At 50.9% G+C, this 27,580-nt stretch overlaps 1 protein-coding gene across 1 annotated transcript; it reads left to right on the forward strand.

The window, feature by feature from the left end:
• Positions 1 to 1,048: 1,048 nt before the first annotated feature.
• On the forward strand, positions 1,049 to 26,822 carry CRHR1 (corticotropin releasing hormone receptor 1; the record flags this gene model as incomplete). The annotated part of the gene is made up of 13 exons (XM_084275646.1): positions 1,049 to 1,090; positions 9,065 to 9,149; positions 17,986 to 18,105; positions 19,256 to 19,341; positions 20,364 to 20,470; positions 20,843 to 20,963; positions 21,204 to 21,357; positions 21,610 to 21,670; positions 22,559 to 22,631; positions 23,718 to 23,803; positions 24,993 to 25,128; positions 25,318 to 25,359; positions 26,682 to 26,822. The coding sequence occupies 13 exons, from the start codon at positions 1,049 to 1,051 to the stop codon at positions 26,820 to 26,822; spliced, it is 1,254 nt and encodes a 417-aa protein (XP_084131772.1).
• Between the last annotated feature and the right edge of the window lie 758 nt (positions 26,823 to 27,580).

Below are 27,580 nucleotides of genomic sequence, written 5' to 3' on the forward strand. Positions count from 1 at the left end.
AAGAAAGAGGGGATGTGGGGGACCCCTCCTCAGGAGCCCAGGGTGGAGTCTGCCCGGGGACATCAGGGGATGAAATGGAGAGGCAGGACAGAGAGCCCTTAACATCTGAGCTGGGATTGGGGGTGGGTGTGTGTGTGTGTCATTAGCCAAGACCCCAGGAGCATTATCCAGGCTCCCTACTCTCCTGAGGACACATGTACCCCACTGGTGCCCCTTTCCTCTATCAGTTCAAGCTCCCCTGCCTCTGCCCCTTCCACCACCCATCCTGCAAGAAAAACCACGGTCCCAGCAGCACCCCCACCTCCTCCATGACTCAGTTTCCCCATTATTATCAAGTGCCCCAGCACAGCCCTGCTGCGTGGAAGCACCTTCATCCACCCACCCCACATCCCGTCCTCGTCTCAGGATCTCACCCTCACGAGGAAGGTCTGAAACCCTTTCGACTCCCTCCCCTTCCCTCCGTGTTCACCAGCCAGTTCGCAAAGGGGGTGCAAAGGGTGGCAGCGGAGCCGGCAGCGCGGCAGGAAGGGGAAACCTGCCCTTCCCCCAGTCCCTGGAGCCAAACCCCCGAACACATAAAGCCTCCCGCGAAGTCGGCCCCAGCCCCTGCGCAGACACAGGCGGGGGAGGGGAGTAGAGAGGGGAGTGCCTGGGCCGGGAAGTTTCTGTTACTGAAGATGCTGAGGGAGGGAAGGAGAAATGGGGGGATAATAGAGTTGGAAAGCACTAAAGGCACTAGGGAGGTGGAGGAAGGAAAAGGGGAGGAGGAAGAGGAGGAGGGAGAAAAGAGGGGAGTGGAAGGCTTGTGGGGAGGGATGTAGCCCATCTCCGGGCGAGCTGGCAGGTGGGAAGCCGGAGCACCGGCTCGGGGAGGTTATAAAAGGCAGGAGCAGGGCGCCGAGTAACGGGGAGGGAGGAGGGGATTTGTGTGCTGCGCGCCTCTGTGCGAAGCTCAGAGGATTTTATCCCGGACGGCAGAAGGAGCCCAGCAGGAGCGGGGAGTGCTGCCAGCCATGCTCCGGAGAGCTGGGCACATTGGGAGTTAAGGATGGTGCCCAGCCTACATCCTACCCTCCTCCTCCTCCTGCAGGTAAGATGCTTTTAAGTCCTTTTCTTCTGGAAGGGCCCTTCTGCCTCCTTCCCCATCACCCCTCGGCACCCTGCACCACTTGCTTCCTCCACTTGCTTCTTTGAAGGAAGGGAAAAGTAAAAGGAGAAACTGCTATACAAAGGGCTCTCTTCCAGTCAAGATGTGGTGCCTAAAAACTAGTAGGGAAGGGGCTGGAGTCAGTGAAAGGGTTATTAGAGGGGGAGACCTGCAGCCCAGCAGCTCCCTTCCTCCTACCTCTCAGTGAAACCAGCTGCCACCCGTTTCCCTTAAGCTGCTGGGAGGAGGCAGACGCTCCGGGGGTGTGATGGATAGGGACAACACAAATGCAATGCCTAATTGCACTCCCCTTAATTCATTTTTTCCAAAGAAACCTCTGCTTTCCCCTCACTCACACACCTGTGAGGCACACGACTTTCCTCTCTCAATTGCTTGCTGGGGCACTGTAGCCACTGCTAATCTTGCAGTTCTGCAAAAAAAAAAAAGCAAATGCTTTGTCAGAAGCAGTATTCCTCTTCCCCAAGGGCTCGTCAAGAAAAGAAATGATCCCAGCCCAAAGCATGGTTAAATCCCAAACCCTGAGCAAACAAGGAGATGAAAAGGTTTCCAGTGAAATCTTGAACGTTATTTGACCAGACCTGTGTAGGCAGTTAAAATGATCAGCTTTTCGATTAAACCTCTGTGTTAAAGAGGGTTAAAAGAAAAGATTTGCCTGGCTCTCTGCAAAATGCTGTCTCAGTGGCCCAGTTGTGGCTGCAGAGTTAAAACAGCAGAAAAAGCCGAGGGTCAGCCTTCTCCATTAGCACTGTTGCTGTTCGTACCCCACGGGCTCGACTGCAGGAAGAGCAGGGAGTAGTGTTTAACCGCACCTTTGGGATAGGGAAATTCTCACCCAAGCAACGAGAAGAGCTGATACGCATCAGCCGACTTCCTTGTTAACTTAGTGTTGCTTTTACAAGCTTGTCTTCTCAGCAGCTGTTTTCTCCTAGAACTGCACATCCCTAATCCTGTTTTATAGGAGCTCTTTAGTGGTTGTATTCCCCAGGTCAGGTTATGTTTGGTTCCGATGTAAGAAATAAAGGTGAGACAGGGCAAGGTGTTTTCCCCCCCAGCCCAAGTCCTCCTCGGTCAATATATAGGGACGCTGCAGACCTGGTGCAGGGTCTAATGGGGGCAGCCATGCAAGCGTGACAGCTCCTGATAGCTACCGTGAGAGCAAAAAGTCATTAGGAAGAAAAAAAGTGCAAAGGTGCTGAGATACAGCTCCCATCCTCTGCTAAATCCCCTCAGGCTCAGGGGTTTCCCCAGCCATCCCTAGTTGTTTCCTAAGGATGGTCTTGTGAAGATGGGGGGTGGGGGGGTGGGTACAAGTCCTCCAAAAGCTTCCAGAGTTTGAGCACAAAACCACCCCTGCGCTGGGGCTGGGACAGGAGGGGGGGTCATGAAAACCATCCCAAGCAAAGAGAAGTCTCTCCTAGTCAGTTCCAAAACAAGCCATCCAATCTAGAAAACACCCCTTTACTGCAAAGCTATCTTTTTTTTTTTTTTCTTATAAAAAATATTCATCCAAAATTCAGACCCTTTCCAGCACAATCCCAACCATGTCCTGGGGACAGTGCAGGCTAAAAGACAAGGAAACTCCAGCCTCAAGTGAACGTGTCCCTGCAGCCAGGTACACCCACAGCAGCATCCAGCCTGCAAGTGCAGAGAGCTGCAGCATCCTGGCTCCGACAGAGCTCAGCAGGGGCCAATGTCCCCTGCTTGGGCAGGTTTCACAGCCTGCAGATACCTGGGCTGGCGGAACTAATGGGTTCCCCATGCGCCTGACCAGCAGCTCCAGTTTAGCATTGATTTGTCCACCTTGCCTTGCTGGGTAGACATCCCTTGGGGAGGTTGGACAGACAGGCCAGGAGACAGGCAGCCAAACTTGCTGCAAAATGTTCTCTGGCATCCTGCAAGTCATTTAAACAAACTGAACAAGTTGTTTGAAAGAAAGAAACACTTTACCTGCTGTTTTGTCAGGAAGGGATGACATTTCTGGGGCTGGTAAAACTGTTTTCAAAAGCATTTTATGAAAAAAGCAATGCTTCATGCTGGGGGATGGGGTAGTTTCCTTTCGCCCTTGATCAGGTCCAGCGGTAAAAAGCCCAAAACCAGCCCTCAACCCTTTCACTGCTCAAATCCTTGCATAAGATGTGGAGCTGAAGTAGCAGGATACGCTGACCCTGGGGATCTCTTCCAGTCCTTGCTTTCCTTAAAAGACTGAGTTGATTCAGTGTGTATGAAATCATCCCCGTGGTTTTGTATCCTTAGTGAAGAAGTGAGTGGAAATGGCACAGCCTGTTCCCAGAATAGCTGCTCTATTGCCACAGCACGAATATATAGAAATACGATGAGAACAGCCCGCACAGGCGGCTCAACCCTGCCATGAAATACAGCTCTGCTCGCCAGAAATCCTGCATAGGGCTGGCCCAAAAGTTTGTTGTGAACAGCAGGCTCGAGCTGAGGTCCAGGTCCATGGCATTTAGAGAGGTTTTATCTTGGAGAACAGTATTTGGACCCAAAGGAAAGCACAAATAGTTACTGTGGGGTTCCCTCCACAGAGCCCAGGAGCTGTTGTCCAACACTTGAGAGCTGTCATTCATGAGCGGGTGGCTCTTTCTGAAGTGGGTATAACATACCCCAAGGCCCATCTGTTGTTTTTCCTTCTTTCTCTAACTGTGTTTTGAGCTAATAGAAAAGACCCTCCTTCTCTGCAGTGTCCTGTTTTATCCATGAGTCACCCACCCAGAAGCAGTCGCCTCCATTCAGCTGAAAGAGGGCAAAGGGTGTTGGTCTTACAGATCATAGTCCATCTTCTACCCTGAAATTCAGTACTGTTCCCTTCTGCAAGCTAAGGGCAGATGCAGCTTGGGTATGTGGATAAACTGGAGGAAAATTACAGGTGAATTATAGGTATGATCCTTAAAAGGTGATGGGTGAAGGAGGGGATTGTGGCAACTGAGATGTGGGTCTTGGGAGGCAGCTGGGGAAAACAAGTCTTCGAGCCCAACATGAAAATGTCTGTGAATGCACACAGATCCCACATGTACAATCTGCAGGAGAGTTCAATACAACCACTTTAGAAAAACAGCCCTCCTGTGTGCTTGTGTCCATCACCAACCCTTCTGTAGCAGCCTTTATCGTGGCACATCCAGATGCCGTAGGAGCCACTTTGATTCAGGCAGTGTCCCCTTTCCCAGCTTCTTTGTGCCTTTAGTTTCCAAGGTTCAAATGCCATTATCCCTTTTTTTTTTCCGCTTTTTTCACCTGTTCCCCAAAACCCATGCCCCTTTTCATAGATAAATTAAGTCAGAATTATTTATGGCAAGGGAGAGAAACCAGAGCTTAATCCAGGAAAACCTTTAATTGCTCATAAATCAGGTTTTTACGTGGCACTTGTTTAGCCCTGATTGATATTCTTTTGTTAGGATCATGCATCCAGCATGCTCAGAGACTCCAAACAGAATAAATACTCACACCAAAGCCTCTGTCTACACACAATGGGGGATGGCCATATAATATGGCTTAATTCATAAACTCACAGATTTTCATGCCAGATGGAGGTTTTCGTGCTGCTTGCTTTCTGCCCCCCCAAACCCCCCAAGTAACATCAGCCACAGAAACTCCCCACCCTACCCTCCCCCTGTGGTTTTTCCTTTGAGCCTTATTCTGCTGCCTGTGATCTGCCTTGATGCCTTGACACTAGCAAGGCTTCTGCTGTGGCTTTGCACAAAAGCAAGTGAGGGAGCAACTAGGAGCTTGTTAGTTAGGGTGGAGGTCTCACAGGAACCTTGAGCTCGGGGGTGGCAAAGCAGGTCACACTGTTTGGGCTAAGGCAGGGGCATGTAGAGGGTGTCTTTTGTGGGCCAGATGCTCCCTGGGAGGTTCATCTGTGGCTTGGACTGGGGATGTGACTTATCCAAGTGAAAGACCCTAAGGTGAAGGTGTTAGAAGCTCACCAGCTGCTGAAGATGGTGCCTGGAAATCAGAAGAGACAAGGGCAAATGGATCCCCTCCAGCACAGTGAAGGCAGGGGATGGGGCTGGGCAGCAGGGGCTGGAGGCATTCTGACCACCCCTAATGCTACCTCCAGCACGTGTTGCTCCATGCCCTCCTTTCCCATGCTGCTGATGTTGCTCTGCCATCTGAGGTTGGCATCCAGCTCCAGGGTGGCTGGTGTTGGGCCCCCTCCCAGAAGGTCTCAGTGGCCATCACCATCCATCAGTCCCACTGACCTCCCCGGCTTTGTGCAAAGCTGCTGCCTCACACTGCTTCATCCTGCTAATCACTCCAGTCTCCAATTACAGCCCTGTTGGCAGTGGAAAACCCAAGCCCTGTCTTAGATTGCTAATTAGGCTGCAATCCATCTATCTCATTTCTCAGAGCTGTCAGCCCTTCCTGCCACACCAATCTGATCTTGTTTGAGGCAAGAAGATATCAAGGGGGGACAAGCCTGTCTGAGTAGTATGGTGCAGGGGGGTTGATGTTTGACTCGGATGTGAATATATTAATTAATACATGTGGATTGCTTTGGAGAGGGAAAGCACTGCAGGGGGACATTAATTCCTAATTGTTATTAATTGAATTTTGCTGCTAGGTCAGTGGCAGGCCACAGAGACTGATGCTGTGCCTCTGTGTGATGTGTGTGTGTGTGTGTGTGATGTTGCTGCTCGCATCCAGACAAACAGTGAGACCCCCAGTTTCCTCAGGCCAAAGAGTTGTGCTGCACCACCTGTCCCATGGGACCTGTCGCCTCGTTTCCCTCCCAGGGACTAGCTTAAAAAACCCCAGTGACATTACATCAGGACACAGTTAGTGGGTTCAGGTAGGAGTGAGCTGCTCCATATGGTGCAGCACAACCTGAAACACCTTAGGCAAGTGGCACTCCGTGCCTCAGTTTCCCTGCTGGGATGGCATTTACTAGGTGGGTGGCAGGACACCAACTGCAGCTGGTGTTTGCAGTATGTGGGATGCAAAAAGCAGTGGCACAGCATCAGATTTTGGGGTCTGGGCCATACAGTGAGGACTGGTGGGGGCCAGCTGATCCCACCACAGGAAACGTGGGGGTGAAAGGAAGGAGCGTGCTGCTTCACAAGGTCTGAGGTTAACCCACTGCCATCGGCATACGCTGCAATGCCTTCCTGTGCGTAAAACAAAGACGTTAACAGAGCCTGGAAGGGAGCTGGGGTGATGCTGAGCCCAGTAGTGGCTCACAATGGAGGAGAAACTGCTGCCAGTGTGGGGACTCATGGGGCCTGTGCAGCTCCCGGCAGAGCTGCCATCGCCTCAGGACCAACACCCCAGGCAGACCGGGGCCTCTGTGCAAAGCAGCTGCTTCTGGGAAAGCAGATTGCTTCTCTGTCCCCATGCCACTGACCGGTCAGCCGATGCTCACTGGGGTTTTGGCAGAGGTCACGGAGGTGTTCTTCACTGCAGACCAGTTTTCTGTAGCCGGTGTCAAAGCAGAGCTGGGAGGGCAAAGGAACACAGCTCGTCTCTGGCCCAAGCATGCCGCACCACCATTTTGAGGCTGCTGAGATGTGCTTGGCTCCTCCCTGGCCAGGCTGGGACCCGCTGGGCACCATGTGGCACCTTATGGCAGCGATGCTCTGGCAGGAAAAGGTCTTCAAGGATGGAGCTTTGACCAATTCTCTCCACAAAGCCTAAGGAGGGGTTAAGGTAATCCACAAAGGATGAAACACAGGAGAGAGCCCAACTATCAGGGTACCAGCTCGGAATTCTTTTGGCTTATGCAAACCCACCTGGAGCTGCAACCTTCTTGAGCTCATGCCCCTGAGCTGGGGCTAAAAGGAGTGGAGCCAAACCTCTGCCACTGGTGAGACAGGGCCAGAGCCTGGTAAAAAAGCTGTTAGGGCTTGTTGTGTTTGGGGAAATTTTTTTTTTTTTTTTCCCTTCCTTCTGTAGCAGTTGCAGCTCATTTACAAAGCCTGCAGAGAGCCAGGGGCCGCTCTCCATCCGCACACACAGCTCCTCTAAGCTGTAGCTTGGGCCATGTTGCTGCTCGGTGCCAAGACCTCTCCCTGTGTCTGGAAGGAGAATGGGTACTGCCAGGCTGGAGCAGGCTGTGATTAGGTGAAACACATCCAATTAACACTTGAGAGCCTGTTCAGGTAGGCAGACCATCCCGGATCCTTCTGTGAGGAAACCTTTTGTCCCAGCTACCCATGCAGAGAGCCACCAGGTTCAGCAAGCAGCAGCTGGCAGCATCAATGCAGAGCGGAGCCACCCCCCTACTCTTTGCTTACCGCACATCTGGAGCTTGGGTAGTCTTAGCTTTTGGCAAAGAGACCCAGGAGGTGTCCAGCTCCTGCAGGACCAGCACAGGAGCAGCCCCATGCAGCACCAGCACTTGGGGCAGGGTTTTGCTGCCAGATCCCCTGTGCCATCTGGAGCAGTCATAACAAGGAAGCTATTCTCAGCTCCATTTATACGTCTGCCTGACATCTCTTTTGCTGTCAAAACCAGCTTCCCAAGGCAGTAAATAGTTGTTTGGAGAAGAGCAAGTGGGTGCTGAGCTTGTCTCCCATGTCTGAATAAATCCTGCTAATGCTTTGGTAAGATGCAGGGGATTGTTGGGCATGCCAGCAAGAGAAGCCAGTGTTTATATGGACAAAGGGCAAGAGGAGGATCATCTCCCTCCTGCCAAGAGTAGCTTTGAAGGTAAAGGGCACTCAGGAATGGAGATCAGGCACTGGAGACCAGCCTGGCCAGTGGTGAAGGAGGAGGTGGTTGTTCAGTGGTGATGAATGAGGTTGTGTTCATTGTATCAGAGGACTCAGTGCAGTCCAAGCCCCCTGCCCTGGGGAGCTGGGAGCAAGTAGAGGAGGCTGCAGCCTCTCTTGCCTCCAGACTCAGGTTTGAGTTTCCCACAAGACCTGACGTTCTTGCATTGTAGTGTACGGCTCTGCCACTCAGTCAGCAGAGAGCTTTTCTGCAAGGGGTATGGCTGGTCCTTGGAGGTTTAGGGTGAGAGGAGTTCAGCCGCATCCACAATTGGCGTCCATCCCCTGAGCAGAGGGGATCAGCCTGTGTCAGCATGTCACCCTTCTCTGAGATGCAGGAGAAAATGAGCAGCTGCTCTGGTAGAAATTTGTGTTTTGCAAAACAGCAGGCCCATTCCCCATCTGCCTCCCTGGTGACCCTTGGGTCTAGCAGCACCATCCCTCTGTCTTTGGTTTGCAATTGCCTGCCTTGGTTTTAGTGTCCCAAAATCCTTCAAAGACACCATAATTCCAAAACAGCTTTTCCAAAATAGCTGCCTGTGTAGACAGAGTTGATGACTTTCACTTCCACTGGAGCTGCAGAGCCTCCCAGGAGCTGCTCTGGACTGGGGATGGGATAGATCCTGGTCGATGCAATGGGAATGGCAGTACTTTGACATGATCTTGTCCTCAATAAAAGGCTTTAGCCAGACCTGGTTGACTGTGGATCAGATATCCTTAAGGATGTGTATTAACAGCTTCCCCCTGACAGCTTACACGGCTGTGATTTTAATAAGGTATTGAAAATCTGAGCGTCATGTCAGGCTCATCATGTTTCCCCTTGTCTGCTCTCAGGATGCAAAGATGCTAAAACTAAATGTTGATTAAATTGCTAACTAGCAGAAACTCCATGGCCTGACAGGGGCTGGGCAGGGCTGCAATGTGGTTTGCTGAGGGGGATATTTGGGGCAGAAGACAATCAGAGGGTGGTAAAGAGCAGAGAGCATCAATCAGCTCCAAGGGCTGGAAACCTGTCCTGCAAATGGGGACGTGCCCATGATGCAGCTTTGGGGTTGGCATCCACCAATGGACAAGCTCAGATCTGACCAACCTGCTACAATGGCCAAGGAAGGATCGGGGCTGGGGAAGCGGCATATTGCACATATGACCTTGCCTGCTTTCTCCCATGCAGGCGTTTCTTCTCTGGGACAGCCCAGTTGCAGCCTCCATCCAAGAGCAGTACTGCGAGAGCCTGCTGCCTGCCACAAACCACTCCGGTGAGTGCCCTGCATCCCCAGCCCTCCCCAGGGGAGCCCAGAGGCAAGGATGGCTGGAAGAGAGGGGGCAGAGGTGTCTCTTCAGGTTTATCTGCAGCTGCCTGGCTCCTTTTCAGGGGCAGGTGGGATGTGCTGAGGCTGCATTGCAGCCTGGTGCTGGCTGCTGCAGCCTCTCTGCAGGGTGACAGTTGAGACAGGTAGAAGCTGCAGAGCTCAGGAGAGCTAAAAATAGAGAAAATAAATGTCTGGTGGCCTGGGGTCATGGGGAAGGTGGGGAAAGAGACATCTGCCTGGACCCTGATCCTGCATGGCCCATACTCTGCTATGCTCAGGGATACCAGGACCTTTGTCCCCTCTGTCCACCCTCCTCTGCCACCCTTCTGCCCACAGTTGTGACTTGCTGTGGAGACCATGTCACCAGTGTGGCTACCACGTGCACAGGGCTCAGCCACAATCCATCCCCCATCGCTCTTAGATGTGTGCTGTGAGCACTTTGGGAGGCAACCAGCCATGAGAAGCTTCTGGGGATGTGTCCATGGCCAAGGCTGGCTCGGCTGAGCCGGGTGAGACCAGCAGGATCACAGGCAGCTCAGTCCTGCTCAAGAGCTGTGTATGGGTTTGCATCCAACTGGGTCAGGCCCAAGGTGTGTTTGTGCCAAAACTGTCTTTTGGTTTATATTTAAGATGTGGCTTGAATGTCACCTCAGCAGCGACCGGTCTGGTTCAGTGACACATTTTAGCGTAGGACAGTAGCTGAGGGTGAGGAGCTCGTAGGGACAAGGAGAAAAGTCCTCCTCAGCTCAGGGATGCTGCAGTGTTCATTTTCCCATGATTAAACAGAGACCAGAGCAGGCACCAAGCGATCACCCAGCTTGCTCCTGTCTCTGCTGATCACAGCAGCTCTCTCCATCAGGGTGATGGATGGCCGCAGAGGCCCGGTGCTGCCCGCCACCCAGCTCCCATTAACAGCAGCATTAAAAACTCCTTCTTAAAAAATTACAACTTGGCACCAGCTTATTCAGTGCCTGGCCAACTGGCAGAGCCCAGGGTACCACAGCCGTGCAAGGAGCATCCCCAGCCCAGGAAATGGAGGCAGAGAGCTGAGGGACGGTAAGGCTGCCAGTGGAAATGGAAATGTCCGTGTGTCTATGGCCTGGGCATGGTGCAGACAACAAAACCGGTCATCACTCATGTATTTTGCTCCCTAAAGGTTTCGTATCTCTGCTCAGCAAGGTGGCTGTCCTTGGCCATGTTAGGCTGTGGTAAATGTTTTCTTCTTACTCATCTTCTCTTGTGTGTCCAGCTCCATGGGCTCTAACCTGCAGAATCGCTGGCCAAGCACTGCAGGGACTTTGTGATGCAGAGAGCAGCCAGTGGCACAGCTCAGGGCAGCAGGGGGTCCCAGAGCCTCTTTGTGTCCACCTCATGGCCTTTGCCACCCCTTGCTGAAACCCCTTAAGCACAGGGGAGAGGGAGAGACAGGGGAGCATTTCTGCCATGGCTTTGCTGATAAATGAGCCCTGCAATTGCCACCACCCTGAAGCAGTGGGTGCTGCTTTCTCCAAGTATTGAGCTTTGCTCTGTAGGGATTTATTAGCATGAACCCAGGCAGGATTTAGTGCACCTTGGAACCTATCACTCTGGGACAGGGGAGCACAATGTGTCAGGCTTCAGATTTGCAAAATCTCCAGCCCTTCCATGCATCTGACCTGACATTGCTGAGTACCTTGTTAATTTGGGATGGGGCTGGGGCATGTGAGAGCCCCTTCCAGCTCAGGGAGGGGCCTGAGAATAAGGAAACTAATTGTCTTACATCTGCTGCTTGGTAAGTGGAGCTCAGCGCCCGCTGTCATCCTTGGGGTCCATTTAAGCCCTGCCTGATTCAGTCAGTGATTCCTAGGGAGGGATATTTACAAAGCTGGAAAGCTTGTTTCGAGGCTATTTAACATGGAGAGTCATTAGGATGACACTAATGGGGATTCAGTAAGGCCATGAGACTTAATTTGCTAATGTCCGTGTAACCCTGGGGAAATGGCACATGTGGCTAACATGAGCCCAGCCATCCTCGAGCGTGCAGCGCAGCAGGGCATCAGTTGGGTTTGTGGTAGAGTCCTGCCTCGTGCCTATGTGCAACATCCTTCCTCTGGAGAGTAGCCCAGTGTGGGTTGTCCTCTTTTGGGTCACCAGACCCTTTATAATTTAATCTCATACTTTAATGAGGATGCATGGCTGGGCAGTGATATCACCAGGTTGCAAATGCTCTCTCAGGCACATGCACTGAGCTGGAAAGGTCTCTGCTCACAGATATGTGATGGGGAGAGACCCAGGGTGATACTCAGCCTCATGGGTTGCAGGCATTGGGAGAGAACCCTCATCCCCCAAAAGCAAAGCAGATGAGGTCTGCAGAGGTCCCTTGTCCTGCCCCTCTCCCAAGCACTGATTTATACATCTTCCTCTAAACTCTCTGCCCCTAACACAGGGCGATGTCCCTTGGCATTCAGGCTGCCTGCACAGGCTGGCTGCACTGCTCACCCTGATATTTTAGGTCTGTGTCAAAAATACGTCTTTGTAACCCCCCAATTCTAGATTCTGGGGGACACAGGCACCCACACACAGCTGGCCACTCCAGCATAAAGGCTGTCTTCCTCAGCAGCAATGAACATGTTCTCCTCCCAGCAGGCTGGACCTGAGGTCTACATGGTGTGTTAGGAAAGTCAGGTCAGCTGCACCCCCAAACATCAGGAAGCAAAGAAATTCCCAGATTAGACTTGAACACAGCAAGGATCAGCATGGTGGATAGGTGCCTGTCCCAAGGGCTCCCAACCTACAGATTGCCTCAGACAGCAAATTTGTCTTCCTGCTGATTTAAGCTCCCCAGAGTCTGTACGCAGCTGCTTCTTGCCTTGCCATACCATGAAGCCCATCAGGGAGGGACAAGGTCATTTCACTCGCTGGGGCACAGCATCCCCCTGCAGCTGCAGGACTGCTTCCCACCACAACACCCTGGGGAAGGAAAGGGGAATCTGAGCAGATGGGAAAGCATCTTCCTAATTAATAGATAAGGCTTTTCCAAAGCAGCCCAGCAGAAAGCACTAAAGGAAACCAAGCTCAGAGCGCCCTCGGGGTTATTTTACTGTGCTCGGATCATCCAAGGAGTTGGCACCCAGTTGCTAATAGCCCTGGCTGGTCATGGCTACAAGGTTCACTCCTTTAAGATGTTAATAGGAATAAATTGTTACCCACAATCTAGGGTGTATGCTCACAAGAGAGAGAGGAGCACAGCTCATTCCTTGCTGGGAAAGAAATGCTTCCTGCCACTGCACGTTCACCTCAAGCACAGCAAAATGACACCAAAGCTGGGCAGAACTGAATAGAAATGTCTAGTTTTTTTTTTTTTAACTGGAGGTTTTTTGTGGGAGGGGAATGGAGAGTAGCTTTGCATTTAAATAACACAAATCAAGTTGGTCCAGATGTGGCAAAAGCCTGTGGTGGAGAAGCACAGGAGAGCAGGGAGTGATGAGAGCATTTCCTTCACAGCACTTTATCACACAGGTTTGGAAACATGTTTCACAGCAGGTGACAGTTGGACCAAGAGACTTTCCACCCGCTCCAGCTCAGCTCCCTGAACTGCTGACACTGCTCCAGCAGTCCCTTCTGCTGCTGCTGTTTCATTCACTCACTGACTTCCCTGGGGAGAGACTGGATTTTAAATTCATAAAGGTCAAATTAACAACATCAGAGCATCTTTTCCCTTCAGCCTTGTTGGCATCTCTCCCACAGAGGCAGAAATACTGACAAAGGAGCTGAGCAGGGGCTAAAGAGGCAGCGATGAGTCCTGGCAGGGGCTTAGCACTGAGGGAGAACAGGGATACTGGGGTAGGTTTGGAACCAAAACATTTTAACTCATCTATATGGAAAAACTGTAGTGTTTATAGCATATACTTGAATCTGTAAAGCCATTCTGCTTCATCATCTAGGGATGCCAATAGATACTGGCCTATATTAATAGATTTTATTGTGGTGGAAAAGGGAAGAAGGCAATGAGGTTTTCTGGTAGGAAACTGTGTCCTGGCACATCTTGGTGTGAGTAGCATCCACAGCAGTTAAACTGCACTTTGGACAGGATGCAGTAAAAGCGTTGCCAGCTACTCTGTTCTGTTGTGGCCAAACTAGATGTGTCTGCTAGGAAAACTCTGCCAGCAAGGGATTATGCTTCTCTGCTCACCCACCAGCAAAGCCCAGGCGACACCAGGGAATAAAACACTTACTGCTGCTGTTGGCAGTAACACAACTTCAGCCACTCTACGGGTCGTATCAGGAGAACAAAGCATGTCCCAAACCCAACCCACTACATTATACATACAATAAATATATGTGCTCCACAGAAGCTGTTCATGAATCAGTCTTAAGTGACAACATTGAGTAGATGCATCAAATACCACTGACAGAAGCTAGGCTTGACACCTCCTATTTATTCTTCTCCAGAATAGCAGGAAAGACCCAAGGGGATGGTTAATGATAATGAATAGCAACAAGCTGAAAATTCATTATAAAGACACTTTACTATCATAACGCTTAATTAGCCTGTGTAATTATTTTACATTGAGAATCATGGAACTTGAATGCTTGGGAGGATTGCTGGGGATCTTTTAAGGACTGGACTCTCATAAACAGAAACACCCAATGCCACCAAAAGTATTGCTGGAGGTAGGGTGTGAGCTGGGGCCTAGGTATTTTGAGACAACTCCAGCTTCTCCCAGCCATATTGACTACCCAGCCCTGTCTCAGAGAGCAGGCAAGCAGCTCCTCCACTCCAGTTGCAGCCAGATGTTAACAGAAATTGTCCCCCAGTGCCATTTCCCTCAGTGCCTCAAGGTGTTACTCAAGCATTTAGCACCTGAGTGGCTCTGTGGCTGGGACTGAGATGGCACGTCAGCGCCTGGAAATAAAACCACCCATCAAAATATTGCCCCTATTGCTTTGGGGCAGTAGGGTGTGAAATAGCTCCTCTGCTCAAGAAGCATGACAGAGCTGCTCAGGAGGGACAAATGACTTTTTGCATGCTGGCCACAGCGAGTGTATTTTGATTCGCTGTGGACATGAAGCCCTGATTACCAAATGCAGATGTTGCCACAGGGACACCCTCAAGGAGCCAGAGGCTTCAGCCTGCTTGAGCAGCAGCAGCCGCAACACAGTCACCAAGGACATTAGGGATGGACAGGGAAAATTGTGTTTAAGAGCTCAGGACTGGTAGAGATGTGAGCTAACACCTTTCAGCTGTTATTTACCTTCTGAAATACCTTAAATAAATAACCCCATCACTCCCAAACCATGGGAATGGGCCTGTGATTCCAATTTCCATTGTTTCTCCTGACCATTGCACAGTGGGAGAGAGCTTTCAGCTTTCAAGTAGCTGTAGTGTTGCTGGGGACAACAGCAAGCTGGGATGCTGCATTGGTGTGAAGCTTTTCCTGGTGTGAGACAAGAAAGCATTTATTGGCACAACTATATCAGCACCACATTTGCTTTGCTCCTCTTCATACCATCCTAGCAATGGTTTGATGGTACAACAACACTTCAGACCTCCTGGCACCAGTTCAAGAGCACCGTGGCCACACAGCTGGTGGTGCTAGCCCAGGATAAACATGCACCATCCTCTTTAAATTTGCTCAAAATCCTTGGTAGATTAGCTAGGATTGGAGAGCTTTACCCTGCCGGCTTCATGTGGCTGCATGGCTTCAGCTTGGAGACAGCTCAGGGGCCTCCATGACTGGTGGAAGCAGGCTGAAGACGGATGTTTTACATAAACAGGGGAGATATTACTGTAGTTATTGTGAGACAGTTACTGTGATATAGTTGTCTCAGTGTAAGTCCCCGGACAGTCACTTTTTCCTTCAGAAGAAAAGAAATGCTTTATATTGTTTCAGAGCAGCGCAACCTAAAGGAAGTAGAGTGAGAAGGGATTTGAGTGACTTCTCCCGTGCCACATTCCCCATCTCAAAGTAGGACCAGCTCCTTCCTACCCCAAATATGGTGTTTCTGTGTGGGAGGGAGCCAAATCTTGGGGCTTGGGTGCAGGTAAGAAATTCATTGACTTCCTGTAAAGCTGCAAAGACCAAAACTGTCTGTGCAGCCAGCAGTGCCGAGAAAGCTGGAGCACGTGTCTGCAGAACCTGGGAGAATAATCCCCCTGCAAATACGGAGGGGCCGCAAAGCAGATATGAAAGCATTCAGCACTGTTACGTATAATTTCCATGCTAAACAGTGCTCTAAATGCTGGGAGCTGCACCTCACTGGAGAGCAGCAGAAGCAGATGGTCGTGCTGGGCAAACGGGATGTCGCAGCCCTCACGGCACTTTGCCTTTGCTGTTTCACTTAACCCTTACTCAGCAGGAGATGGGTTTTTTCTTCCCTATATGCAGCAGCTGCTTTCTGCATTTTTCTTCATCATTTCTCAGTGTGACCCTGGGAAAGATATTACAGCCACCCACTAGATTAAAACTTGGCTGGACAGACTTCAGAATGCTGTCTGCAGAGGTGCTGGAGTGAAGCATCAGTACAGGGGATGAGATCCCAAGAGCCTTGTGAACTCTGCTCACCCAGCTGCAGCCCCCAAGCCCAAATGTCACCTCACACCACAAACCCGAGCCATAGGACAAAGAGGGGGCTGAGGTCCTGGTGATGCTACTCCACCTTCATCCTGCATCCCTGCCATGGTAGGACTGCAAGACCTGAAGGGTGGGCATAGCACTTTATGGGAGTGCCAAGCAGCATTAAGCCGCATGCCTTGGAGAAATGTGGAGGTATCAAATCCATACTTGAGCTGATGTATAACAGCATGATGCTGCCTTTGTCTGACCACGTAATTTCTGTGAATCTATCTTGGATTTGGTTATTAATGGTAGCACTGTGGTTTTGTTTTACTGATGGAGAGTATCATTGCTGCCAGTCTCTGGCCCTGATGACTATTAATTATTGAGTCTTCCTGCTTGCCCCCCTGAGCATTTGCATCTGTGCAAATGGGATACAGAAGGAAAACTGAGGCAAAAGGGGAAGAGTTTGTGCTCAGCCACACTGATCACAGTGGTGGTTTTCAATGGCTGCTCTAGGCCTGAGCACTGTGCAAGCCCCATTTCCCTGTGCTGGGTTATTACAAGCAAAGCTTTTCCTATTCCAGAGCTGCTCACCTGGTTGTATTCCCAGGTAGCTAACAGAGAGAGCACTTGCAATTTAACTTTGTCCTTAATTGAAGCAATTACCAGTTGTCTTTTCTCTACCTGGATGGCTGTTATCATAAAATTTTAAAAGGGTACTTAATTTTCTGTGACCCTCTATTTCTCTGTCAAATTTGGGTCAAAACAACTAAGGAGCTTGAAATATGCTAATGGATGCAGATAAGCTCAGACATGGAAGCTACATGTGATTAAATGCACCTTGTTTTCTAAGAAATACAGGTTTAAAACAGTTAAAGTAAATGTTGCTGCAGCAACCATACACATTAGCAGAGATAAAAGCAAAGGTCACCATTAAAATTAATTTCTCACTACGAGCTCTGGAAGGAGAAGGTAACGCTCACCACGGTCTGATGATTTTCCAGCTCACACTCTTGGAAGTTGTTTTCCCTTGCAACAGTATTTGAAGAAAACCCTCCTTTTCTTTGCACTGAAAATTTGCTCTGAGAACATCCCAAGAAAACAAGGCCCCCATTTTTCACGTCATCTATGAAAGCAAATATTCCCCCAGGAAACTTTTATCATATTGACAAAACAATATTTTCCTTTTTTTTTTTTTTTGAGGTTTTTCAGGGTGGGGTTTTTGGGTTGGGTTGAGTTGTTTTTTTTTTTCTTCATTTGCATTTTTACCATCTCTATCCATAGAAAATTGTGGAAAAGCCATTCAAATACCAACCATCGAGTCCGGGTGGACAGGAATCACTCTTTTCTCACCCAGAGAGCTGCGAACTGGGGTGTTCTGTCTTAGGAAGTGGCAACGACTGTCTCTGCACAGGCAGCACAAACATCTCTGGTACCCAGGAGTGGTTTGCACTGACCTCTGCCCCTTCCATTGTCTGCTTCCCACTCATCTGATGCCTGACAAGGATTTTATTATATGGATGTTACAGCTGTTGTGCTTCCTACCTCGCTTTGAGATACAGCTAGGACATATTTAGCTACAGTACATGTTGTTCTAAATATACACAAATTATACACAAAAAAGCCTGCAATCTGGCCTACCTAATGCCTACGTTAGCACACTTGTGTAGCTGGGAAAAGCTACACAAATCTGAAATAGCAGCAACAGACTTGGAGTAATTTTCCTGGGAAAGGCTGGAAGAGACCAATGGGAATGGATGGGAAGGTCTTGCAGCCAGGACGTGTGAGATGGTTGGAGGGGCTCTGAGGAACATTCCACCAGCACCAGGCTGGAATCACTACTGGGAAAGGGATAATCTGGCTTATTGCTGCTGGTTGCAGGGCTGGATGTCATAGTCATGTTTGAGGAAGGGAACAGGGCTGGACGAAAGAGACAGAGACCCCCAAGCTCACTTTGGAAACTGGGTCAGAAAACCAGGGTTGTGCCAGGATTGGGCTTAACCTAGGTTGTCAGACGGGACCAGGGGGATAGTGATGGCCAGGATGGATCAACCAACCCTTGGGGAACCTTGGCACAAACCACATTTGGCATCTACTGTGAGGGTCTTCTGGGGGCTGAGCTTGCAGCAACCTATCAAGTCAACTGGGACTGCAGCTCCAGTTCTCTGGGCTAATCATGAACCTTCAAAGGCCTGGTGGTAGCTCACAGACCTCCACTGACTCTGTACCCTTCTTCTCCACAGGCCCCCAGTGCAACGCCTCGGTAGACCTGATTGGCACGTGTTGGCCCCGGAGCGCAGTGGGACAGCTGGTTGCTCGACCCTGCCCTGAATATTTCTACGGTGTGCGGTACAACACCACGAGTAAGATGAGCAGCACTGGAGGAGACACAGCGGACGAGAGATGGGGGAGTTCAGAGAGCAATGGGCATCAGGGGCTGCAGGGGCACAGACAACAGTACATTTCTGGGTACAGAGCTCACTGTGGGGCTCTGTGTGATCCATCAACTTAAAAAGGATAAAGCCCTCATATCCCAAATTTCAGGGAGGGTGGTTTCACAGCAGCAGCTTTACAAGCAGGTCCTCCTTGAAGGGGGTCAGGGCTGATGCCCTGCTCTTGGAGGTGGCACAGAGGTTTGCAACCCTCAGCTGAACAAGGACTGGGTGACGTTGCAGCTCATCCCCTCCTGGTGCAGGTGACAGTGTTGTAACTGCTGATAATGTGCTGGGAGCAGGGGATGAAGTGAAGGCATTTGAAAAGTGCCCACAGCCATTCCTAGCACACGGCTGAGTTTCTGACCATCCAAGTGCTGCTTTGGATGAAAGCAGCATCCTGCTTCCTACAGAAAACATCAGTTTTTCCATCCCACACACTTGTTCAGCAGTGGAAGATCATATGCAATACAGTTCTCATGTCATCGCAGGAGTCTCTTTGCATTAATCCATACTTGTGCCTGCCCAGGAGCCATCCCCATCCCTGTCCCATCCCATCATCCTGATGAGGCTCACGGTCTCCCTTGTTAATGGCAGAAGCTCAGCATTGTCCCAGTGCTGATGCTAATCAGAGGCTATTCCAAGACTGTCATGGCCATTCCTTCCCAATTAGCCCTGCTGCTTGCCCTCCTTGCTGGGAGGCGAAGCAAGTGCCTAATGCAGGGAGAGAAGTGATAGCTTCCTGCTGTCCCTGCAGCAGCACTCACAGGATGGCACGACTGCTTGATCAAATGGCACAGGGAAAGGAAAGTCAAAGTTATGCTGCTCCCACTGCATCTCAGTGGAGGGAGGCACCAGCGTCCCCCAGAGGGGCAGAGCTGGTACAGGCCCAAAGCCCTTGAGGGGGTCTGAAATGTTCCTGCAATAGCAGGCAACCAAAGGAGCACCTACACTGGCTTCAAAGCAAAAGATACAGCTGGTTTGATGCCAGTGACCCCTTGCTTAATGACAGTCATTGGGTCACATATTTGTTCCTCTCCTTAGGCACCATTAACCCTTCAACACACACCCTCTCTTTCAGATAATGGCTACAGGGAGTGCCTCGCCAACGGGAGCTGGGCAGCGCGGGTCAACTATTCCCAGTGCCAGGAGATCCTCAGCGAAGAGGTAGGACCTTGGTGGTCCCTCAGCTGGGACCTTGGTGGGAGAGTGAGGGATAGACAATGGAATTTTGAAGGGCAGCAGCATCCATGTCAGGAATGGCCCAAGGGATCTGTGCTGGGTGTGCAGCTGCATCCTAGATATGCAGTATATATGACCCCCCTTCTTGATTTGTATTTTCATTCCTTGCCAGAAATAAACCCAACCCTGTTCTCTTCCCTGTTCAAAATCCAAAATTTGCAGTGTGAGGTCCCCTGGCCTCAGGGCCACTGGGTGCAGATCAGCATGCCCTCCTGACACAAGCACCCAGTGCAAACCCCATCCCTCCCTCCTGGCAGTGAAATAAAGGAGACATTTAGGAAGCTGAAAGGGATTAAAAGAAACCCCAGGCACCAAGAATTACAAGCCAGCCCTTAGCACAGAGGAGAAGAGATGCATGCTGTTCATTTGCAGCTGATAACCACCTCTGGTATTTAAAATGTTGGTATCTCTTGCCAGCAATAGTTTTCTCACTCAGTTAATTGCTAATTCACGGGTTGGATGAGTGCCTAACAGCAGGAGCAATCAATTAATTTAATTATCACTCACACCTTCCTGAGATCCCCTGTTCCCTATGCCCCAGCCTTTCATCTGCCCTCAGGGCAATGTGGAATGCACTGAGACATCAGCTGTCGCATTGCCAGTGAGCTCAGCTGAATTACAGCAGGATTTCCTCAGACAATGTTTGGGGATGTCCCAGGGGTGATGTAGGATCAGCACCCTCGAGCTGGGTTGGATGTGTGGGATGTGAAACACCTGAGCCCTTTTCAGGGACAGGTTAGTGCCTCCCCTGTCCATGTTTGCCCCATCCAACCAGCATTATGCCTTTCCAGCCCCATCTCCACTATCCTGTACCAGGTGGGCTCTGCTTTCTTTCTGAAAAAAGGCCCAAAATGTCTGATGCAGCTCTCAGAGGTGCTGTGGTGGCAGAGGTGGTTTTGTGTTGTTACCTGGGGCTGTTGCTGACCCCATCTTGCCTCTTCCTCCAGAAGAAGAGCAAGCTGCACTACCACGTTGCTGTCATCATCAACTACCTGGGGCACTGTGTCTCGCTGGGGGCCCTCCTCGTGGCCTTCGTCCTCTTCATGCGCCTGCGGTGAGTGACCCAACTGCTGCCATGCTCCTGCTGGGAACAAGCCCAGGAAGGTCACCTGTGGACCTTGGGCTGTAGATAGACCCAGCCCCTGTGTTTTGCCACATCTTCCCTGTGGCCATTGCTCTCCAATCTGGAGGCATCACGGCTATCTCTGGTTATTATCCTCCTGCTGCTTTTTCAAAGGTGTGGGTTATGGAGGCAGAGTGCCTTCCACCTCCTGGTCCTGGCTCTCCCCACCTCACCCAGAGCATTACCCCAGCAGTTTGCCCTTGGGGTCCCAACAAAGACACTCAGCTACACAAACAGCTCCAGCCAGCGCGTGGCCAGACCTAGGCACCCATCATGCTCTGATGGTCCCCTCCTCTTCTCCAGGAGCATCCGGTGCCTGAGGAACATCATCCACTGGAACCTGATCACAGCCTTCATCCTGCGCAATGCCACGTGGTTTGTGGTGCAGCTCACAATGAATCCAGAGGTGCACGAGAGCAACGTGGTAAGTGCAGCTCTGCCGGGCAGCTGGGGTGTGCAGAGCTTGAGGATTCTAGATATGAGGCTACAAAAGCAGTCTGAGGACCTAAGTAGGGCTGCTTGGTGGTTAGTGAACAACCCACACCTGTGAGAAACATGGGTTCAGTTGTTCTGCTGTGGTCTGTGTTGCTCTGGGCTTCAGTTTCATCACTAACACAGAGCTCTGCTCTTCACCCTCTATGTCTCCTGCTAATGCACACGGCAGGTCTGGTGCCGCTTGGTCACTGCTGCCTACAATTACTTCCACGTTACCAACTTCTTCTGGATGTTCGGCGAGGGCTGCTACCTGCACACAGCCATCGTGCTCACCTATTCCACGGACAAGCTCCGCAAGTGGATGTTCATCTGCATTGGCTGGTGTAAGTACCAGGATTTCCCCTTCCCCCACCAGGTACCTGGAGTTCTAGTGGTGGGTGATGCCCACCGCCACTCTGCTCCACCTCTTCTTGCACCCAAATAGCTGCAAAAAGGCTGCCAGGAGGAGGAGGGTGGGTTTTGCATCCCTCTATCAGCTCACCCAGTGGTTCACCCTGCTTGAGAAAAATCTGCATTACAACATAACTCGGTGGCAGCGCTGCACCCCTGAGACTCACCCATGTGTTCATCTGCAGGTATCCCCTTTCCCATCATCATCGCCTGGGCCATTGGGAAGCTGTACTACGACAACGAGAAGTGAGCCTGATTGCTGTCATTCCCCCTTCTCCTTTCTGCCCAATTCCCCAGAGATCAGTTGTGCCAGGGGCTGTGCACAGAGGCAGGCACGGATCCTGGCCGGTAAGGCTGACATGAGGCAGGGTACATGGAAAGGGTGGGAGGGAAAACAGATAATATTCTTCAGTTATTTCTTTTATCCCACCTTTAGGCTCTCTGCTGCACAAACTCTGCCTGCAGTCACCTGCCGCTGTTTTTTTCTCTTCAAAGGGCAAATGAGATTTTTAAGGGGGAAAAGTGAGATTAAGCCAGAGCTCCTACAATGTGTTTGCTAAATGGAGGTGGGATTTAATCTAGCAGCAGAGATAGAAACTCTCCATCTGAGCCATTTTCACAGAGACTTGCTAATGGAGGACTTAACAGGCACCTGAGAGTTCATAGCACGGATGCTGAAGGTAAAAGGAGCCCATTCAGATGAATGGCAGCTTGCCTTGTTTTTCAGTGCTACTTTTGCTCCCTGACTTCGGCACCACCATGCTATGTATGCAGGCACAGCTCAGGTTTAACAAAACCCAGCAAGGTGCTCTCAGGACATGGATATGCTCATGTGAGCTTCCACAGGGTTTGCTGGGGACAAAGCCAATCCAGGCATGTGTGTCTGGTCCCTGCTTATCATACAGTAACCAGTTCCCATATCCATACAGGGCCCATAAACACCCCCACATCCCCCATGCATCCCTATGTATTGGGTTCCTGGGGATGCTATTCCATAAGTGGCTGCAGCAGTTTTAAGTTGTAGTGTTTTCACCCTATGGACAGTGATGCACAGAGATTGTGCATGGATAGGAGTAAATCCTGGTCACTCATGCTGGAGGCTTGTCCCCAACACCCCTTGTCCTTGCCTTGCAGGTGCTGGTTTGGGAAGCGAGCAGGAGTTTACACCGACTACATTTACCAAGGCCCCATGATCCTAATGCTGCTGGTGAGAGCAAAGCAACCTTAATTGCTAAATAAACACAGGGTTTTTCCCATCTCCATGGGGCATTAGGCTGCTCCCGAGCAGGGTCTTGCTCTCCTCTCCTTCAGCTGCACCCTGCTGCAGCTGATTGTGCTGCCCTGTGGCAGCAATGCTGCTTACCCTGCAGACCCATCTCCCCTCACCCACACTGCACCTTGAGCAAATTGGTACCTAACCCACTGTGATAAACAGCGTGCATGAATCCTGCTGGCTTGAGATGGGATTGGAGACCTTGCTCTGACAGGGATGCTCCCTCCAGCAGATCCTCACGAGTATCAGTAAGTCCCTCTGTGCTTGTGCTGGTGTTATGTGGGTGCAGGTGGGTGCTTTGTCAAGCATTGGCAGCAACCTGGAGACCTCAACCCCATTCCCTGACCCACATTGCTTTTCCCCTGGCTTTTGGCTGAGCAGCAATGCTTGAACCAGGGGTCATGTGGGCCTTTTGGGAGGGAGAAAAAGAGATGACAAGGTGTTTGAAGGGGGAATACTGTGCACAGAGACTCACAGCTTTTCCCCCTTATTGCCCAACGCTGAGGAAACCCAAGGTTTTACTAATGACCATCACCAACTGGCCTCACTGATTGTCATTTCCCATCCTGCCAGGCAGCCAGGCCACTTCTAATTTGCATCTATTTGTGCTCAGTTCCCAGAGCTGCCTTCCCATGTCCTCATTACTGGTTTGGTGGCCAGGAGAATGGTCAAGTGACTCCTTGGTGTGATGGTAGCCACTCTCTCAAAATCCTTTGGGTCACCTTCTATTCCTCCTCCCCTTCTGTCTTTTATTCCTTCACACCTTTCTCTAACGCTTGCCCTTTCTCACCCATCTCCTGGTGTGTCTTGCTGCCCCACTCCCTTGAACAAATTCTCAAATCTTATTGCTAAAGAGCTTTAAAAACAATAAATGCAGATGTCCTGTTCCAGTGCATGGAAGGCAGTAGATCAGGATCGAGAGGAAATTTCCCATTTCCCCTGGGAACCCATTGCCTCCACTGAAGAAATGGGAGGAAACACTGGGGAGCAGACACTAAAAAGGTGCCCTCTTCCTTCCAGATCAACTTCATCTTTCTGTTCAATATCGTCCGAATCCTTATGACAAAGCTCCGAGCTTCAACCACATCAGAGACAATCCAGTACAGGTAAGAGCATGATCAACCCTGCAGAAAGCAGACATAGAAACTGCATTACCATGATTGGGGGGAGCAGGAACAGCACCATCAGCCAGCTGTCGAGGGGATGGGAGCATGGAGAGACATCTAAGAGCACCTCAAATCCTTTTTGGTTGCACATGGTGATTGCATCTGGTGTTGTCCAAAAATCCTGGCCAGTGAGAGCTTTGTTATACCTTCACCCTTCCTTCCCTAACAAAAATCAGGCAAATACTGGAAAACCAAAAGTCTACATCTCTTGACCCAGCACACCTTTGGGTGAAAGTATAACATTTTCATTACCCAGAAACATTTTGTGGGACAGGAAAACTTGGACAGTCTGGTAGATCATGATCTGTGTAGTGTCCTCATGCAAGGAACAGCCCTGGAGGGCTCCTGCTCACCTTAGATGATGACTTTTGGTGAAAAGCTGATCCCCTGCTATGATGGCTGTTCCCCTGGAGAAGCTACACAGGTGCACGTGCTGTCCCATAGTTTGCCAACCTGGAGATTCTCATGTCCATGGTTATTTCCAGCCCCTCTATGCCATACCCCAGTTTGCGTCAGTGGCTGGAGATCTCCTCCAGGTCACCAGTGCAGCACAATCCCCGGCCCTGTGCAGCCCAGACCTATCAGGGATGTCTTTTCCTGGGTTTGGCTGCTATTGGATCTGTCCATTAACAGCAGCTTTAAGCAAAAAAGTGTTGACTTTGCATTGTTCTTGACCCTAATCCAAATGAATGAGATGCCAAGCCCTGATCCTTCTCTTGTATCAGCACTATTACTTTTCACAAACCACACTTTTATCTCATTAAGAGAAGATATCAAATTAATTAGCTGAGATGTTTTTCATAAACCCATGTTGAAGGGTGTGAATTATTTTTATCCTCCTTAATTCCTTTTTAATCAAGCCAAGCAATCATTTCATGCCAGCTCAAGGTCAAGCCTCCACTATCCACTGCCTTTTTCTGGATGGAGAAACCAGAGAAGGTGCCCAGTGCTCAAACCATCCCAGTCACTTGAGGATTGCACTGGAAAACAGCACAGCTCTGCTCCATCCTCCCCTGGTCACTGGTTTGCACAGACCCAGACAGACCAGTCTGGTGCTGGAAGTGTGCTGGGGAGAGTCCCCATGCCCCAGTCTGCACTGCAGCAGTTCAGGTCCATGTTTTCCCCCCAGGAAAGCAGTCAAGGCCACACTGGTGCTGCTGCCCTTGCTGGGAATCACCTACATGCTGTTCTTTGTTAACCCGGGGGAGGATGAAATCTCCAGGATCGTCTTCATCTACTTCAACTCCTTTCTGGAGTCCTTCCAGGTATGGTCCTTAGCACTAGCTTCCATCCCGGTCCCCTACCAAGGGATGTGGGGAAGCCTATCCTCTGGCTGATGCCTCGCACTGCTCCTGCCCTCTTACAAAAAACAGACATACCCAACCCCAGGGCTGCTCCAAAGCTCCTGATCCTGAGGGTGCTGCTGGTCATGACTGCTGCTTGTCTCCTTCCAGGGTTTCTTTGTCTCTGTCTTCTACTGCTTCCTGAACAGTGAGGTGAGCACCAGGGGTTAGGGTGGGGTGGGTCTACACCCTTCCTTGCAAGGCCCAGTTAGTAGTGGGATGGGAGACTGCCTGGGAATACTTGGAGCCCAGGAGTCCTGGGCTGCAGTGTGCTATGCCAAGCTAAGGCCGGCATCAGTATGGTGCCAAAACCCGGGATCAAACCAGGAAACACTAGATCTTCAGTATAAGACCTGTACTCTGAGCACAGAGCTCAGTGGGGGCTGGCATCTGATTCTGCAGCTGAAGACATTTTCTGTATCACAGAATGTATCACAGTCAGTGTGTTACCTCCAGCTCCAGAGACATCTGCAGGCACAGGTTGTGCCTGGATGGACAGAAGGAAAACACATCCCTGAGAACAGATGCTCTTGGGATGTACCCACGTGATTGGGTGCAGCAGAAGGACCTAAGGTCCCCCCGTCCCTGAGAAATCCCTCCCCAGAGTGATCTCCAGACACACATGGGTATCCAGCACATGGACGGCGGCACCTCCCAGGCTCTGACCCAAAACACAGCAGAAAGCAAAGACGGTGATGGTAGAGTCTGGTCCTGGGGCCAGTCATTTGGGCAGCTCTTTCCTCTGCCTTCTCCCAAATGCCTGTGTAACTTTGCTGTCTCAGGAGAGTGCCCCAGACAAGCTGGCTTCATTACCAAAGCATAAATAGGTGATGCAGGAGGAAAAGGGACTGGTCCAGCGCTAGCTGGTGAAGCAGGAGCACATCACACCACAAAAGTCATGGTCATCTCTCGAGCCTAGCTGGGCTGGTTGAGGATTTTGGTTTTCAACTGCACAGTCGCAGCTGCCTGCATCCAGTGCCCTTATCCCAGGGCATCCCACACTGCAGTCATGAAAGAGCATCTCTTCACTGTGTGCCGGCCACACCAAGCACTGGGGCAGAATTAATGTCAAGTTGATGCCACTAGCATGAACCAAACAAACCATAAAATTTTTCCAGTTGTGTCTTGCATCCCTCCCAGCCCCTTGCACCATCCAATGCAGCGTGAGATGCTGGCTCTCCTGCAGAGTCCCTGCTTAGATTTATTTATCCCTCTTTATTCCATTTTGTGCTCAGAGACACCATTGGTCGAGTTCATCTCTTTTTACAGCTGCAAGGGCTGCTTTTCCCTGGCATCCCATCAAACAAGTCTGGGTGGCCTGGAAAGTGGCAGGGGCTCCCAGGACCCTTCCTTCCCCTGGGGAGCTGAGCAGGATCTTGATTGAAAGACTGAGGATAGGGTTGGCTGGTGCCTCTGAACAACTTTGGGTAGCAATCTAGTGACTGAATGTCCACTCCTCTGTCTCACGCCCCCAGGTCCGATCGGCTGTACGGAAGCGGTGGCACCGATGGCAGGACAAGCACTCCATCCGTGCCCGCGTGGCTCGGGCCATGTCCATCCCCACCTCCCCAACCCGTGTCAGCTTCCACAGCATCAAGCAGTCCACGGCTGTCTGAGCCGGGAGTGAGCTGCCATATGGGATGGGGGAGCCAGCATCCCTGCTGTGTGGTACACCTGTCATGTCACAGCAGAGGAGCCAGGTCCCGCCTGTACCCACCAGTCTCATGGAGGACGCACAAACTTGCAGCTATGGGAAACCCTACAGAACCTTCTGTCCCGTGTGCTGGGGCAGATCTGTAGGTCAGGACAACTGAGACACTACTTTGTCATCTCCCTGGCAGCAGTGTAACCTGCTGGGGCGGCAGAAGGAGACAGAGGTTGCAGCAGCCTCCCTGCCTGCCTCCATCCTGGGTATGATGTCCCATGGCCCACTGCTGCCTCTCTCAAGTTTGTCACTGCTCTGAGGTGACAGAACACCAGGACATTACTGGGACAATTTATGGGGCTAATCCCTTGGGAAGCTGGGTCAGCTTTCTGATGAATGCATGCTGGGATGCTGGGGAAGGGGAGCAAAACCCTCTGGGGAGACAAAGCCCTCTGGATTGACGGGATGGATCTAGCAAGCCCTGAACTGATTGTGGTTGTCGCTTTATGTGACTGGTTTTGTACTACTGGAATTATCTGAGCCCTTCCCTTGCCAGGTGTTGTTTCTCACGTTGACACTGAGGATGTGAGGCATTGTAGCAATGGGGTGGGAGAGGGGAGGAAACCACGCAGGGGATGGGGATGAGTCCCAGCACTCTTAACAGCCACACGGATGGGACTTGGTCTGAAGGGAGGCCGGAGGGTCCAGCCCAGCCCAGATTGGTCCACA

This window comes from Gallinula chloropus, assembly GCF_964237585.1.
Source record: "Gallinula chloropus genome assembly, chromosome: 26".
Taxonomy (NCBI): Eukaryota; Metazoa; Chordata; class Aves; order Gruiformes; family Rallidae; genus Gallinula; species Gallinula chloropus.